General features: G+C 36.8%; 1 protein-coding gene across 3 annotated transcripts in view; it reads right to left on the bottom strand.

Moving 5' to 3' along the window:
* Positions 1-16,602, bottom strand: part of LOC149837378 (P-loop containing nucleoside triphosphate hydrolases superfamily protein) — a 227,338-nt gene that overhangs the window by 40,630 nt on the left and 170,106 nt on the right. For 2 of the 3 annotated variants that reach the window (XM_090006002.1, XM_090006004.1), the window contains 6 exons: positions 14,973-15,179; positions 14,782-14,868; positions 14,545-14,685; positions 10,388-10,485; positions 413-491; positions 175-318 (listed from right to left, as the gene is read on the bottom strand). In XM_090006002.1, the coding sequence (XP_089862128.1) occupies positions 175-318; positions 413-491; positions 10,388-10,485; positions 14,545-14,685; positions 14,782-14,868; positions 14,973-15,179 (756 nt within the window). The remainder of the gene's footprint in view (positions 1-174; positions 319-412; positions 492-10,387; positions 10,486-14,544; positions 14,686-14,781; positions 14,869-14,972; positions 15,180-16,602) is intronic. The other variant, XM_090006003.1, reaches the window with a different exon arrangement.

The raw sequence follows: 16,602 nt of genomic DNA, 5'->3' as shown, positions 1-16,602 counted from the left end.
CAAGATAACATATAGGCCAGGACTATCTAAGCGGAAAAAAAAAAGTTCGAGTTTGTTTAGGTCATCAGTTTGACTTGAGCTTCAATTTGGACCGTTTCTTGAGCAACGAACAAATGGCCAAAATGATTGTTGATTTATAGTTTCTTAAGCAGTATTGCTAAGAATAGTTAGAACCTTGTGGCTGTCAGTATCATGTAATCTGGCTGCCATTTTGTCTTTTTCTTCAGAAACGAGGTTCAAACATTTCTGCAACTTGTTGACTTCCTCACTGATGAGCCTCTTCTCAGATGATAGTAGGTCAATTCTCGACTTAAGTACCTGAAATAAAACTGCAATTTAGCTGAATATATTGCAGATTATGTACACTAAATGGAGAGATTGAAATTCAAATGACTATGCTAGAAAGACTTACATCCTGGCATTCAACATTCTCAGCTTTAGTTCTGTGCAATGATTCTTTTAATTGATTGAGTTCTGACAAACTTTCCATTCTGCATGGAAATCAAGTTTTAGCTCAATGTAGAAATAACTCCACCACAACCATGTATGCGTGAAACACAACTACATAGGAAGTAAGAAGCTCCAAGATGTGTGTGTGTGTGTACCTGGACAAACATGATCACCTTTTGCAAATAAAATACAATTGCATTAAATATCATGATGAACGAAATGATACTTTTAGCTATATGGCCACAAGATCAAGTTGTATCTCATAACTTGGGGTTGGTACCATTACATATAGTGGCATGGGATTTCATGTTCATCTTCGGGTGGCTATTACAAAGAGGTTAGGTCAATCCCACATAGGAATCCGTAGTTGAAGTAGATTCGATCCATGTAAAACTGAATCTGGCCTTATTAGTTTTGTGCACCAACTTAGACCTTGCCAAACCAAAAAAAGACTTAATTTCAGAAACAACAAACCAAATTCAACCAATATAAAATCCTGTTCACTATGATCTAATTTTATATGTGAAAGGGTCTTAGTGGAACCATTACAGAATAATGGATTGGAACTGATGCTCGATATCTTCAAGTGTCTCTTATAGTTTGGATTAGATTAATCACAAGTAGGAAAATTGTAGTTAGATTTGGTTTGATCCATGTAAACTAAATATGTCCTAATCAGATATATGTGCCAACTTGGACTCAGACTCAATCTCAAAGATAACTAACTGAATTCAGCCCATATGATATCATACCCCTTCAACCCATACCCGACCCTATCCCTAATAGGTTACAAAACTGCAATCAAAATGTATCAAATGCGAGTTTGGTAATTCATGGAATCCAACTGATAATCTAATTTAAACCTACATTAGTCTACCAAACCAGAACTAAAGGACCCAGGTCACTGTGATGTCCCACAGGAGCCGTGTATTTACATCCCTAATCCTAATGCTCCAAAAATAGGTAGAGAAAAACTAAAATAAATAAACAGATAATCATGTCAATTTTTTCTCTTTTCACACTTTCTATCTTTATTAACTGTCCCAGCGAACTTTGCCCACCAGTATTTTATGATGTGCCTAAAAAGAGGGAAGAGAGGAGTGAAGTACACTATCAATCATAATTTCAAGCCATAAACGGTGGACAATTGAAGCCAATAGCCAATAACTTGGACAGGCTAGACTAAAAGTTAATAAGAAAATTAGTACATTGATCTTTTGGTTTCTCTAGTACAGGAATTCAGCCAGGGACACTAATCACTACTAATTCTGCTCTTGGTCTATTTCTCATAAGCATCAACCAAGAAATATTAGATTCTATATCATCCTCTTTCAGTGTCAGTTTACCATGTGAAAGAATTTGACATTCTCAGTGTGTCACTAACAAATATAATGCATTTATGAAAAATTAGATACTTCTGTTCAAAACAGAGTAATAAGAGAAGATGAAAGGAAGCATTTAAGACCTGAGAGAACAAGAGGTTAAGCAATTGAATTGCCAATTACACAAATTTTCTCAAGGCAAAAAGTCTTTTATCTTACCTTTATATAAATAGCTAAAGTTCCATCCCTTCAAGTCCTCACAGTCCAAACCATTTTCACCCTTTCAAAGTGATGTGTGTGTGTGTGTATATATAGAGAGAGAGAGAGTTGCTGCCAACTCCGTTTCGTGCCTACTGCAGCCTACTGTGAGCGAATGGGGGGGGGTCTTCCAAATTGTTTTTCGCAAATTTGACCCCACAGATGCATTCAGCATGGTTGATTTGCTAGGAAATGTCACTTGGATCATGTTTTTTCCATAAAAAAAAACATGATTTTTTAAGCCTTGTCCATTTATGATATTTATAAAAAATTTACACCGTTGATTTTCAAACCTCATAAAGACCTACCTAAGCATCGGAATTGGATGATGCAAGAGTCGATACTTATAAAATCAAGCACGTAGCACACATTTAAACAGTTAAATTCTAGAAAAACACGGAAAAAAACCCTTGAAAAGCCCCGTAGGCTGAAGTAGGGACAGATTCGTGCAGGCAGCTACCCTTTACTTATATATATATATATATATATATATAGAGAGAGAGAGAGAGATATAGAGAGATATATAGATAGATAGATAGATAGATAGATAGATAGATAGATAGAGAGAGAGAGAGAGAGAGAAATAAAGAGAAAATCCAGAGAGTGGGCATAACCATACCAACATGGGAAACAACACTTCCCTCCCTTTGAAGTGCATTTCTCAGCTCTGATGTTGGCATGGTGGAAATGCACTAAAAGCAAGTGTTTGTTTGAAAGCATGAACTTTCACTGCTGATGGTCTTCCTACTCCGACCTTGCTGCTAAGGAGAAGCTTATAGTTTAGGTATCAATATGGTTTAGGTTGGTTACCAAACTGATTCTAGGATATCCACTTTGATTGAACTAGAACCCCCTCATTTTGTACTATCCAACTCATGCAATGCTATTGGCTGTGTTAGTGAAACTCAAGCTTAAGACTAAGGTCTTTATTTCATAATCTTTGTGTTCTCGAAGGCACCCCTCTCTTTCAAAAGGATTCGCAGCATGTCAAGCCCAACAAATCTCTTTAGATGCCTGAACTTAAATTCTTTGTTCCTTCTTGACTGTACAGGTCCCTTCCACCATAAGAGAAAATGTTTTGATTGGGGAGCAAAAGCTCTCACTGCATAGGAAGAAAAAGGCATTCTACCAAGAAGTTGTTGGATCTATCGAGACGTGATCTATGAGATCTATAGAATCTGGATCCAGATCCAAAGTTTGTTTGACGTCCCAGTCTTATTGTATTATGTTATGTTCAGCTTGAACATATTACCCCTCTTAGTTGTATTGTTTCTTGTATATTAATTACCCCTCTTAGCTATATTTTAACAATTGAAAGATAAGAAATCATAAGTTTAAAGATCCCCATCAATAAAAAATCGAGGTGTCTCTTGAAAACCAAAGAAAAAGAAATCCCAGTACTTGTAATGTTTCTTTAGTACCTTTACATGAACTGATATAGATCCATGTCTTCCAATAGAGTAATGCATAGTTAAAATAAAAATGAAATGATTTTTATTATCTCATTGCAATGATTCCCTCCCATATAGTCTCCAAACTTTTTTAGCAATGAAACATCAATAACATTTAGAAATAGCTGAAGTTTTGAGAAGATCAGAAAAAACAAAAATTACAAAAAGAATTAAGAGAAGACTTTAAAGATTAGAAATAACATTGATGGATGGGTCCCATAAATCTGTAAATTTTGTCATTAACTGAAACCTGACAATTGAAAAATGCACATCATTAACAAAACGCTTTTCTATTTTTTTTTCACTTATCTAAAATACTTTTAGAATATCAGTATCTTAAGGTTCAACTAATCTTGCAATGTCAACATACATACCATTATTCAACATTTTGAATGAAAATGGATATATGACTTTTATGGGGATTTTCACATATCCTACAACGTACTCAATTGGTGTTCAGGATCTTTTAGAAAACCGAACATAATCTTATAATCAATTATATTCTCAAGCACACTTATTTTCTCAATTTTCTTCAGCCCTATATCATTTCTGATCTAGTCGAAATATAGAAACTGAACTTATGTAAACCAAGTATTTCTTCATGGTTAAACTAAATCAAATGGTCATACACCCAACCTGCTTTTATTTAGATATCTACTGTCGTTATTTTGCATCATTTAGAGAACTGACTCAGAACTATTGGATTATTTTTTAGTCCCATATGAAGTCCAGTTACAGTATTTCTGTTAATGTTGAAGCATTTTGTTGTTATATTAGCTTAAAAATTTTATACAGCTATACTTTTACTTTTCATATATAGAGAGAGTCTTTATTATTAGAATGTGGAATATGGATTGGATATGGATCCGATAAAGGATCCATATTCATTCACGAGTTTTGCTTTAGTTGTATTATAATGTAACATGTGTTACTAATAAGGGGCAATAAGATAGATTGACTGCCGATTTCTGAAACCTCTTCTCTTCCCTTCCTTTTCTCATACTTTCAGTAGATCACATCAGTTTATTAGCAGATTTATCATGGTATCAAAGCAGGATTAATCCTGTGGGTGATGAATACCTAAAGCTCGTGCCTAGTCAGCGTGAAAAGTTGGTAGTTCGTATATCTGAAAGCAGGCAGATCACGTGTCTGGTCAGCGTGAACAGCTTCTGAGGTCAGCGTGAACAGCTTCTGACAGATCTGAAAATCGCAGATCTGAAACCTCCTTTCTTCTATTTCACAGAGCCCTTTTCAGCGTGAACAGTTTTCCAAATCACGTGCCTGCCTGGTCAGCGTGAACAGTTGCTGACAGATCTGAATGAAAAGTTGTTGCATCTGACAGATCTGAAAATATTCCTTTTAGCGTGAAAGTTGGTAGGTCACGCAACCTTTGTTTTTCCTCCTTTTCTCTCTGTTATTTATATTTCTTTAAATGTCAATTAAGTTGCTGACAGATCTGAATGAAAAGTTGTTGCATCTGACAAATCTGAAAATATTCCTTTTAGCGTGAAAGTTGGTAGGTCACGCAACCTTTGTTTTTCCTCCTTTTCTCTCTGTTATTTATATTTCTTTAAATGTCAATCTGTTTCTTTTCTTCCATTACCTTGTAAATCTGAAATACTTTCAGATTTATAATCTTTGTTTATCCTTCTTTTCTCACTGTCGCAAATCTGAAAGTGGCGACAGATCTGCCATCAGTTCTTTCTCCTATCTCTAGAGATCATTGTCTGATTTAAGCCTCTTCTATTCCTCGCAGATCTGAAATCCCTTCAGATCTGCTATTCTATCTTTGTCCTTCGGCACTTTCAGCCCCATAAAGCCAAGTTCAATACTGTTGCCATTCTCAAATCTATTTGCTTCGACCTACTTATTTTCATTTATCTTAATTCTTTGTTAGCCTTTTATTCTCTATTCCACCCACCGGTTTCTTTTTGTTGTCAAACAGTCTATCAATGGATTCTTCAGGGAATTCAGGTCTCTCTTCCAGTTTCTTAGGGCAGTTAGTGTCAGAAAAGTTAACTACCAACAACTATTTGACTTGGAAGAGACAGATTGTCCCTTTTATTCGGAGTCAAGATCTTTCAAGTCACTTGGATGGATCGACTCCAATGCCTCCAGAATTTATCACAATCGAAGCCAAAGAGGATGGAGGATTGCCAAATATTATTCGCAACCCTGCTTTTGTTGCTTGGATGAAGCGTGATCAGGCACTCGTCGCATACATCACTTCCACATTGTCACAAGAAGTCTTGATTTCCATTCCTGATGATTGTACCTCTAAGGTTTTGTGGGATGCTTTAGCTCAGACCTACTCTCAGATATCATAGGCTAAAGTGTTGTTTCTTAAACGTGAATTTCAGATGTTAAAAAAGGGTGCAATGAGCATTATTGAATTCTTAAATCAAGTCAAAAGCATCACAGATCAATTAGCTATGGTTGGATATCCAGTCTCAGATAAAGAAAAGGTGCAGCAAACACTGAATGCCCTGGGATCAGAATATCATGTTCTTGTTACATCCTTATTATGCTTGCCTACGTTGCTTTCCTTTAAGGAATTACGCGTCAAACTTTTTCAGTATGAGATGACACTGAAAAGCATGTCTGAAGCTTCAACAGGACAACCATTTACGCATGAGGTTCTTGCCACAGAGGTGATAGCTGATCGTGCACGAGGAGGACGTGGCAGAGGCAAGGGAAATCCAATCCAGGGTGGACGTGGGATTCTACCTACACCAAATTCTAATGCCAATTTTTCAAAGAATGTTCCCACATGCTATCAGTGCAACAACCGAGGTCATATCAAGGCCAACTGCTGGTTCAACCCACAAAATCGGAATAGAATGCAAAACACCAGAAATGTTGGTATATCAGAAACTGCAGGTACATTTCGAGTCAGTGAAGATGCTAAGGATCTCCTTCTATCTGCTATGGCCAACTTGAATCTGAAGCAAAATGATGATGGAATATGGTATGTTGACTCTGGGGCAGCAACCCATGTCACTGGTAATGCAGGTAAGTTCTCTACTCTGACTCCTTATTTTGGAAAATCTAATATTGTAACCGGAGATGGGACTCACCACCCTATTTCAAACATAGGCAATGTCATCATTCCTTTGTCTAAGTCATCTATTCCTTTATCTGATGTTGTTCATGCACCAAATATAAAGAAAAATATTGCATCTGTTTCCAAGCTTGTTGATTCTACCAATTCTTCTGTGGAATTTACTCCTACTTCTGTCTTTGTCAAGGATCTTCAAACGAAGGAGATGTTCGTTAAAGGAGAGCGACGTGGAGACATGTATGTCTTTAATGAAGATCCAGCCACCAGTGTCCTGAAGCCCCAGTCTGATCTCGTCTCCAAAAGTGTCCTAAGTACATCCAAATGTAATAAGTCAGATCTCTGGCATTCTCGTCTTGGTCATTGTAGTCAAGTCTTTATTGAAAAGTTAGTGTCCAATGGTCTTCTTTCAGAGTCTTTCACCTTCATTGAGGAATAAAATATGTCTCAGTTGTCAGGTCTGCAAAAGTTATGTACTTCCTTTTCATCAAATAAATAAAAGAGCTTTTATACCCTTTGAGATAATATGTTCAGATGTTTGGGGCCCAGCTCCTAATCCTTCCTCTTCTGGAAGTAAATATTATGTATCTTTTATTGACAGTTTATCTCGTTTTACCTGGATATTAAACACAAATCAGAGGTCTTTTCCATTTTCCGTCACTTTCATGCCTATGTTAAAAATCAATTTTCTCAAAATATCCAAATTCTCCAATGTGATGGAGGTGGTGAGTATTCCTCCAAAGAATTTTTAGATTTTCTCCAAGATAATGGGATGCATCGTAGAGTTTCTTGCCCGTACACTCCACAACAAAATGGAATTGATGAACGTAAACACAGACATATTGTGGAAAGTGCAATGAGTATGATGCATGGGAGTAACTTACCCATTAGTCTTTGGACTGAAGCTTTTCACACTGTCACTCATGTGATAAACTGTCTTCCTATGCATATTCTTGAAAATCAATCTCCCTATTATGTTCTCTTTGGTGCACATCCCGATTATAATGAGTTACGAGTTTTTGGATGCACATGTTATGTTCATATTGACAAATCCATGAGGACTAAATTCCAGGACAAAGCCTCTATATGCCAATTTGTAGGTTATGCAGATGAACACAAGGGTTACAGATGCTATGATCCTGCCAATAAGAAGATTAGAATTTCCAGAAATGTTGTTTTTGATGAAAATAATTTTCTGGGAAAAGAAGCAGAGGTCAATCGTGAACCTACTGGTGCAGTTGATAATTGGTATGATCCATGGCTTAGTGCTGAACTTATTTCACATGCTGCCGAGCATACTATTCTGTCTCCTGAAAGCATGCATGGTGAGACAGTTTCAGATGATGCATCACAAGCAGAGTGTCTGAGATACAAAGGAAATGTGTATACCAGGAGATCTAGAGAGCAAACAAATGTACCTGCTGAAGAACACATTGCATTGTCTAATGACAGAGAAGCACCAAGAAGATTAGGCAAGATAAGGCATCCTATTGAAAAGTGGGTTAGTTATGACAACTTTTCTATGAACTTTCAGATTTTTCTATCCCAGATTGAAAAACACGATAAACCACTTGGTTTTCATCAAGCTATCCAATCCAACAAATGGATTGAAGCGATGAATGAGGAGATCGAGGCACTTCATGAGTGTCGAACATGGGAGATAGTTGGCCGTCCTCCAGACAAAAATGTTGTTGGTTCCAAAATGGGTTTATAAAATTAAATATAAACCGGATGGTAGCATTGAACGGTACAAGGAGCGTCTTGTAGCCAAGGGTTTCACTCAAGAATATGGTCAGGATTATGATGAGACATTCAACCCAGTGGTGAAAATGGGAACTATTCGCATTATACTTGGCCTGGCAATTGAACATGGGTGGATCCTCAGTCAGCTTGATGTTAAGAATGCATTCCTTCATGGGGACTTAAAGGAAGAGGTCTATATGAAGCAGCCTCAAGGTTATGCAGAGGGAAGCCCAAAAGAATATGTATGCAAGTTAACCAGAGCTTTGTATGGATTGAAGCAAGCTTCTAGGTCATGGTTGGAAAGCTTTTCCTTAGAAATCCATAAACATGGTTTCTTTCGTTCCCAACTTGACCATTCTCTGTTCATATATAGGAACGGTACCACTATGGTTTTCTTACTCATATATGTTGATGATATTGTTATCACTGGTAATGCTCCAGACCACATTCAGCAAATTAAAGTTCTATTGAGTATGCGGTTCAAAATGAAAGACCTTGGGGAGCTGAGATATTTTCTTGGAGTAGAGGTAGACAGACAAGGGTGATAAAATGTCATTAACTCAACATAAATACACTCTTGATCTTCTGGCTAAAGCAGGAATGACAGATTGTAAACCTCTACCCACACCCAGTGTTGTTAACCAAAGGCTCAGTATTTGTGATGATGAGTTATATCCTGATGTAGTCAAGTATCGGAGTTTAGTAGGTATGCTACAATACCTTACCTTCACTAGACCAGACATTGTGTATTCTGTCAATCAAGTATCTCAATTCATGCATGAACCAAAGACTGGTCACATGGATGCTGTCAAACGCATCCTTCGCTATCTAAAAGGAACGGTGGGTGATGGACTCACATATACTCAATGTTCATGGAAATCACCAAAACATGACATACTGGCCTATACAGATGCAGACTGGGCAGGGGATCCAGATAAGAGGAGGTCTGTTTCAGGATACTGTGTTTTCATTGGGAGAAATCTTGTCTCATGGAGTAGCAGAAAACAGAAGGTTGTGGCAAGATCTAGCACAGAGGCAGAGTATAGATCTATGGCAGCTACCACAGCAGAAGTGACCTGGATTAGGCATCTTCTTACAGAGATCGGAGAGAATATCTCAAATTCGACACTTATGTGTGATAATAGAAGTGCTATACAAATTGCATTCAATCCTGTTCATCACAGTCGGACTAAACATATTGAAATCGATCAACATTTCATCAGACAAAAGATAGCCAACAAAGAGATTGAACCAGTTTATGTGCCTTCAGAAGACCAAGTTGCTGATATGTTTACAAAAGGTCTTACAAGTCACCGCTTCTGGTATTTGAAGAACAAGTTGCACATGGTTAAACCCCATGCACAACTTGAGGGAGGGTATTAGAATGTGGAATATGGATTGGATATGGATCCGATAAAGGATCCATATCCATTTACGAGTTTTGCTTTAGTTGTATTATAATGTAACATGTGTTACTAATAAGGGGCACTTTTGTCCTTGTAAAAGATTATTGTAACCCTATTAAGACTAATGAAGCACTAGTGCAGCAATAAGATAGATTGACTGCCGATTTCTGAAACCTCTTCTCTTCCCTTCCTTTTCTCATACTTTCTGCAGATCACGTCAGTTTATTAGCAGATTTATCATTTATTAGTATATTACACATTTTTCGTACTACCATCTTGATGCCTCCTTTTACTTCACATTTTATGCTCTATGCTTAGATGTTCCATATTTCCAACAATGAGACATTTAAGTGTTGACTGCCCCAAATTATGGTAACAAACTTCCACTTCAAACATGGAAATAATAGAAGGAATGAATATGATTTGAGCCAACAGAGAAAACTAATGCCTCTCACACTTACTAAAAGCTGGCAGACAAGCATGCAATTCACATGCATATGCACACAAACAGCATGCATGTATGTGCATGGACACACACTCATATAAAGAATATGGCACACACGCATGCATTGACACACACAAACACACACACACACATGTGTGCGCACGCACACACACACAAGTGCGTGCACACACACACAGGCCAACATATACACATGAATATGAAGATCGTGAATACTTAAAACAATCAAAACAGACCTGCTTTTTCTCTCCTGCACCAAATTTTCTTCAGCTAGGGACAATCTTTCATCCAAAACATTACATTGTTCTCTAAAATGTTCTGACTCATTCCTCACCTATTTTACAAGGCCAAGATGAAAGCAAAAAGTACATTTATTTTTAGTATAAATAATGCAATCAGGTCTTGCTGACAGAAACAAAGAAAATTTTCACTTAGGTTTTAGTATAAGATTTCTTCAGTAAATATCTTGTGCAAAGAATTTGCTACAGCAACAATGATTTTCAACTAGAAATGGAATGAAGGCAGAAAAGGAAAAGAAAAAGAAATAGCCTTTAAAAAAATTCACCCATGGAAACCACACACAATAACTTTATGTGGTTAGCTTCCACAAGTCTCTCTCTCTCTCTCTCTCTCTCTCTCTCTCTCTCTCTCTCTCTCCATATTTATGATCCAAGGTGTGCTCGCTAACAAACAAAGCATGAGGAACACATCTATGAGGACAGATTGAATGGATACAGCCTGCACCTTTGATTTTCCAACTAGATCGATACATTGAAAATATCGCACGTAATTATTATCGGCATTTATAGCTAGGCCAATAATATCAGCAAAATATCATGATATTTTCAAAATATTTCCAAAATGAAAACAGCGCAAAATTATCACAATATTTTTGTGATATTTTTTTTTAAAATTTCTTAGTTTTATATATTTTAAGTTCAGTTTCTCTATTTTTTGGTTTCCTTTGTATTTTAAAAACTTTAAAAACTTTTTTCTTTATATTTTTGCCAATAAAAATAATAGAAAATGAGAGTAATGGAGTAGCGAAGTAATGACTTTATCATTTCCAACATAAGGAATCAAGCTAAGTAACACGAACTCTTCTAACAGGACACCGCACCCGCGGCGCACTATAAACACCCCAAATTTTTAATCACCTTCCCCGACATTTTCAAGCAGTCTGTCTTCTGAAATTTCCGAAGGGCAAAATGGTCAATTTCTGAGCTTGAACCTTGCAAAAAGCCCAATTTTCGCCCACAATTCTCAAAATTTCTCTATTTTGGCTCAGAATTCACCTCCAATAGGCGAAATTTCAAAGTTCTACTCATATCAGGAGATTGAAATCTCCAATTCTCCATGCAACATTGAATTCCCCGAGATATGTCATTGCATAACATTTCAGAGCATTTCATATCATTTCACTACATAGCATGTCATTTCGAGATCAAGAACTCTTGATTTTCAAAATTTTTAATCCAAATTCAAATTTTTAACTTTTTCAGAATTGATTTCAAAGCCCTGCGTCTTCAAAATTGTCAATTCCTCTCATTTTAACCCCCCGGGCTCCGAATTTCAAAATGTTTTCCTAGGAAAACGATCTGGATAATTTTCAATAGTGATTTCCAAATTTTTTCAGCTGAACCGGCTCTGCCTGAAGAAGGGGACGAAGCTTTGAACCTAGAATTTTTATTCCAAAAAGGACTTTGAATTTTGTAAAATCTCTTTATTTTACCCCTTTATCAACAATTTCAAAACCGTTTTATAAATTTGCCCTGAAAGGCCATCTCTTTCCAAGTTTTTCATAATTAGGCCAAGTCTCATCTCTTATTTGTCAATTAGGATAGGTTTTATAAAAAAATCCAAAAAGAGGTTTTACCTTTTAAGATTTCAAATTTGCTTTTACCTCAATAAAAAGTAAGGTGGGGTCCACCCTAAGGTGACGCCACACCTGAATTTCCCTTTACTTTATCCACATGGGGCCCACCCTGAGGTGGTGCCACACAAAAAATTGAACATTTATTTTATTTAATCTTTTTGAAAAACCAAAAAAAAAAATAGCCTTACCCCTTAGGTGGCGCCATCTGGTGTCTCCTCATTTCTTGCAGCCATTTGGCAATGTGGAGCCACCCTGAGGTGGCGCCACATGTCTCATTCTCTATCATTCTTTCATTTTGCCACTTGGTAATGTAGGGCCACCCTGAGGTGGCGCCACATATGCCCTTCTTCAGAAAATTCGAAATTAAAAAAAAATCCCAGAAAGTAGGGGCCTTGCCCCTGAGGTGGCGCCATTTGGTGCTTCGTCTTTTCACTTGCCACATGGCAATGTGGGGCCATCCTGAGGTGGTGCCACATATATCCCTTTTGGAAAAGGCAATTTGAAATTCAAAATCACCAGGAAGGAGGGGTGTCCCACCCTGAGGTGTCACCACTCTGGAAGCCTCCTCAAGAATAGCCTACTTTAGCTAAACCCTAGGAAAAGCAAGCCAAAATTTCAAAAGTTCAAAATCGTCCCCTTTGAGGTGGCGCCATCCTACAATTTCTTTTTTTTTATTTTTACTCAAAAAGCAAGTGTGGAACCACCCTAAGGTGGCGCCACATTTGAATTCCCTCAAAAATAGCTAGGGTTTTAGTTAGGTCTTTGAAAAAGCAAAAAATCTCCAAAAAGCAAAATTGCCCCCCCTTGAGGTGGCGCCTCCCCAGAGCTCTTTATTTTATTTTCTTTTTTATTTTATTTATCTCAAAATAATCCAAGGTGGCCCACTCTGAGGTGGTGCCACATGGAAGCTCCTGCAGAAACAAGAATTCGAATTTCAAACAAGCCTCAGTTCTCTTTAAACACACCATCCCATGCCCCTTTTTGAGAGGCATCTGGAACCCTGAAGATCTCTCTCTCTCTCTCATCTCACGCCCCCTTTAGAGGATCCATTCTTTTTGTTCTTTTGGTGATCTCCAGCCACCTTCATCCTTCACCCTGTACCTCCGGCCACGTTATCGGGGAGCCTCTCAAGGAGCGAGTGAAGTCGGTTCGTAGTAACCTCAAAATCGCAAATCCCAGAGCTCCATGATCATTAGAAGAACACAAGGTGGGTCTTCACATGAACGAGATTTAGCATGTCAACTGAAATCTTGTATGCAAGATAAAATCACTTTCATATTCGTATTCTGATTCTGAAAATGTCGTATCGCCATTTTAAGGAGATGATTTGTCCGGTCAATGGATCGAATCCTCTTCATAAATGGCATATAGCAAAGGGTCAATCAGCTTCCTTGATTCATTTTTTTGTAGCATTTCATCATAATCATGCATTTAATATGCTAGGTTTATATTTTATTTCGTTAAAATAGCATATGTTATGATTTAATTAGGTGTTTCATGCATTCTGTTTCATTTCTGTAATTCTTTGTTTTTAGCAGGCAGTCCACGCGTCATTTTATGTTCATATCTTCTTCTTAAAATGCCAAAAAAAATCATATTGTGTGTGGATAGCTGTCTCTGATATTCTGCAAAAAAATTGGAATCATTTGAATCTGTTTACTTTATTCAAAGCCCACACTGCTGAGTCGGGTTTAAAGACCCGGAAAACGCCAAGAATTTCGGATCCCATTTTGTAAAATTGAGATCTCCCTCATGGGAGATCCGATTCCTGATCCGAAAAGAGCCCTAGATTCGAGATTGAGTCTAGTATTTAATCTGATTTTATCAGATTTTTTTGAATTATTTTGCTACCTGTCAAAAACCCCAGACCAGGTGATACGTGTCAGAGCCCAATATGAGCCTTTGAGACTCTGTATCGACTTGAGTCGACTGGTCCTCTCTGAGTATAACTCCAAATCCGGATCTGTAAAAGAGGAACTTCATGTTCTAGATGTCCACTGTTTGATTCAAAAATTTTACAATTTTTAGAACGGTCTGTATGCCATTTCTGTAATTTTAATGTCAGACTGATGTTTTGACATCTACATCTGTCTTTCTGAATTATGCATTTATCATCGTATTTTTATTTCTCTGTCAGTAGATCAAATGCCAAGACTGTAAACATGAAAGTTGTTTGTATACATGTTAGGAGTGTTCCCTTAAAATTTCGGAAATTTTGATGGCAGATCATTATTTTTTGTCTGTTTTTGTAGCGAATCTTGTTAATTCTATGCCTATCAGAAATAAATCTCTGCTACCGAACGCGTCATAGGTCAAATCCCGGGGCTGTAAAAGCCAAAGTTGTTCATTTTTATGTTTGTCAGCATCCTGTAAAATATTAGGCATTTCTATGGTGGACTGCTCCGTTATTGTGTAAAATACCGTAATTGGCTCGCTCCCTACATAAAAAAAGTTTAATTCAAAATATAAATAGAAAGGCATGAGTTTCTAAAGAAACTGTACATTTTGCAAATTTACCTTGCAAGTATCCTCGGATAGTAAGGCAATCTCAGCATTAGCAAAGTTTTCTTTCTCCATAATGGATTTAGTAAAATCTTTTTCTTTGGCAAACCATCTAGCCCTTTCCTCTTCTAGCTGTATAAGGGCATCTGTTAGTTGCTGAACACAAAAGCGACAATCATTAACACAGAATAGAAATTTCTTAGTAAGAGAAAAAAGAAAAATCTTGCTATCTATTAATCTCAACTCACGCACCATCATCATCTCTTCCTTTTCTGTTGATAACAAGCGAATTGAATTTTCCATTTTGGTAAATAAGGATTCAGATTCATCCAGTTGTTTCTGCACAAAAGGCAAATAAATACAATACAATAACTCAAAGATAAGTTTCAAAAAATTCAGTCATTTTTAGCGTGAAAACTAATCTCCAGAATAGCTCAGCATACCAGACCAGTAGCCTCTTCCATCATCAAATTTAACTGTGAATTTTCAATGGCCAGCTTGTTGGAAGTAATTTCCAATTCTGAAGAAAGAATCATATGTTTGGCCATTGCTTCCTCCTTTTCTTCACTTAAAGCAGTCAAACGCTCTTCAAGAGCAGCAACCTTCTCCTCCATCTCAAAGGAACTGGTTTCTAGCTTCTTATTTTTTTCCTGTTGAACAAGTGTAGGGCAACGTATAGCATAAATATATCTTTATTAGCAAGTCAATCTGGATTAGGCACAGACAGGCCACAAATAAATCATAATCACAAAATGCAGCATAGAAGAAACCAAAAGTATGATTATCTCAAATATCATGTTGGTTTTGTGAAAATATCTTCAAGAATATTAAGTCCAAAGATGACTTGATTAGCCCACAAGGATTAGAAAGAGAATAGGTGCACAAAGGCACAATGAAACACTCACAAAGGAGCACAAAGGCATAATAAAAGGTATCTTTTATTGAGAGTAAGCACTCCAAAGCAAATCCATACAATGGGGAAACAATCCTTATTTATAGACTACAAGGAACCCAAGGAGGGGCTCCCATATAGACGTTGGAGGCGTCCAACGTCTATAATGTGGACCCCTCCAAACAATATAAAAAAGAAATAAAAAAGAAAAAGAAAAGAAAAAAGAAAAAGCATATTCAAGTGAATATGTGTGTTACATGTAAAAAGACAGATTTACCCCTAAAGGGTATTACAAAGAATATATATATATATACATATATATATAATATATATGTATATGTATATGTATCTCTCTCTCTCTCTCTATATATATATATATATATATATAAATATATATAAGATACAATTTAACATCCTCCCTCAAACTTACGGTGTAATGACCAAAAGTTTGCCAAGGAGAAAATTGAATCTAGGAGAACAGAGCGCCTTAGTAAAGAAATCAGTCAGTTGATATTCTAATGTTACATAAGATAGATCTATAACTTTCTTCTGATATTTTTCTCTAACACAGTGGCAGTCCATCTCGATATGCTTTGTGCGCTCATGAAAGGTATGATTTTTGGCAATATAGATTGCATTCTTATTATCACAACACAACTTTGTGGGCTCTTGAATATGAACCCCCATATCCTCCAACAACAGGTGAATCCAAACAATCTCCATGGTTGTAGTTGCCATGACTCGGTATTCGACTTCAGTAAATGATAGGGATACCTTTTGTTGCTTCTTACATCTCCAAAAAATTAATGATTCACCTAAGAACACGCAAAAACCAGAAGTGGAGTGACGGTTATTTGGATCACCTCTCCAATCAGAGTCAGTATAAGCAATTAAATTTAACTCAGAAGATGAAGATAAAAATATTTCTTTATACAGAGAACCCTTTATATATCTGATAATTCAGATAATTGCACTCATATGAACTGATGTAGGCATAAGTTGGAATTGACTTGCAACATGATCGGCATGTGAAATATCAGGTCTAGAGATGTTAAGATACATTAAAGATCAAACAAGTTGCATGTAAGGAGTGAGATCTTTTAGAAGAACTCCATTATCGATTTTAACTTTGTTCCTACCACTTCATGAGTTTCACAAACTTTCCACTTCATGAGTTTCAC

Source organism: Nuphar pumila, chromosome 5 (genome assembly GCF_984573655.1).
Source record: "Nuphar pumila chromosome 5, dmNupPumi1.hap1.1, whole genome shotgun sequence".
Lineage (NCBI taxonomy): Eukaryota > Viridiplantae > Streptophyta > Magnoliopsida > Nymphaeales > Nymphaeaceae > Nuphar > Nuphar pumila.
Note: the sequence above shows the minus strand (reverse complement) of the source record. Positions and strands in the feature narration are given on the sequence as shown.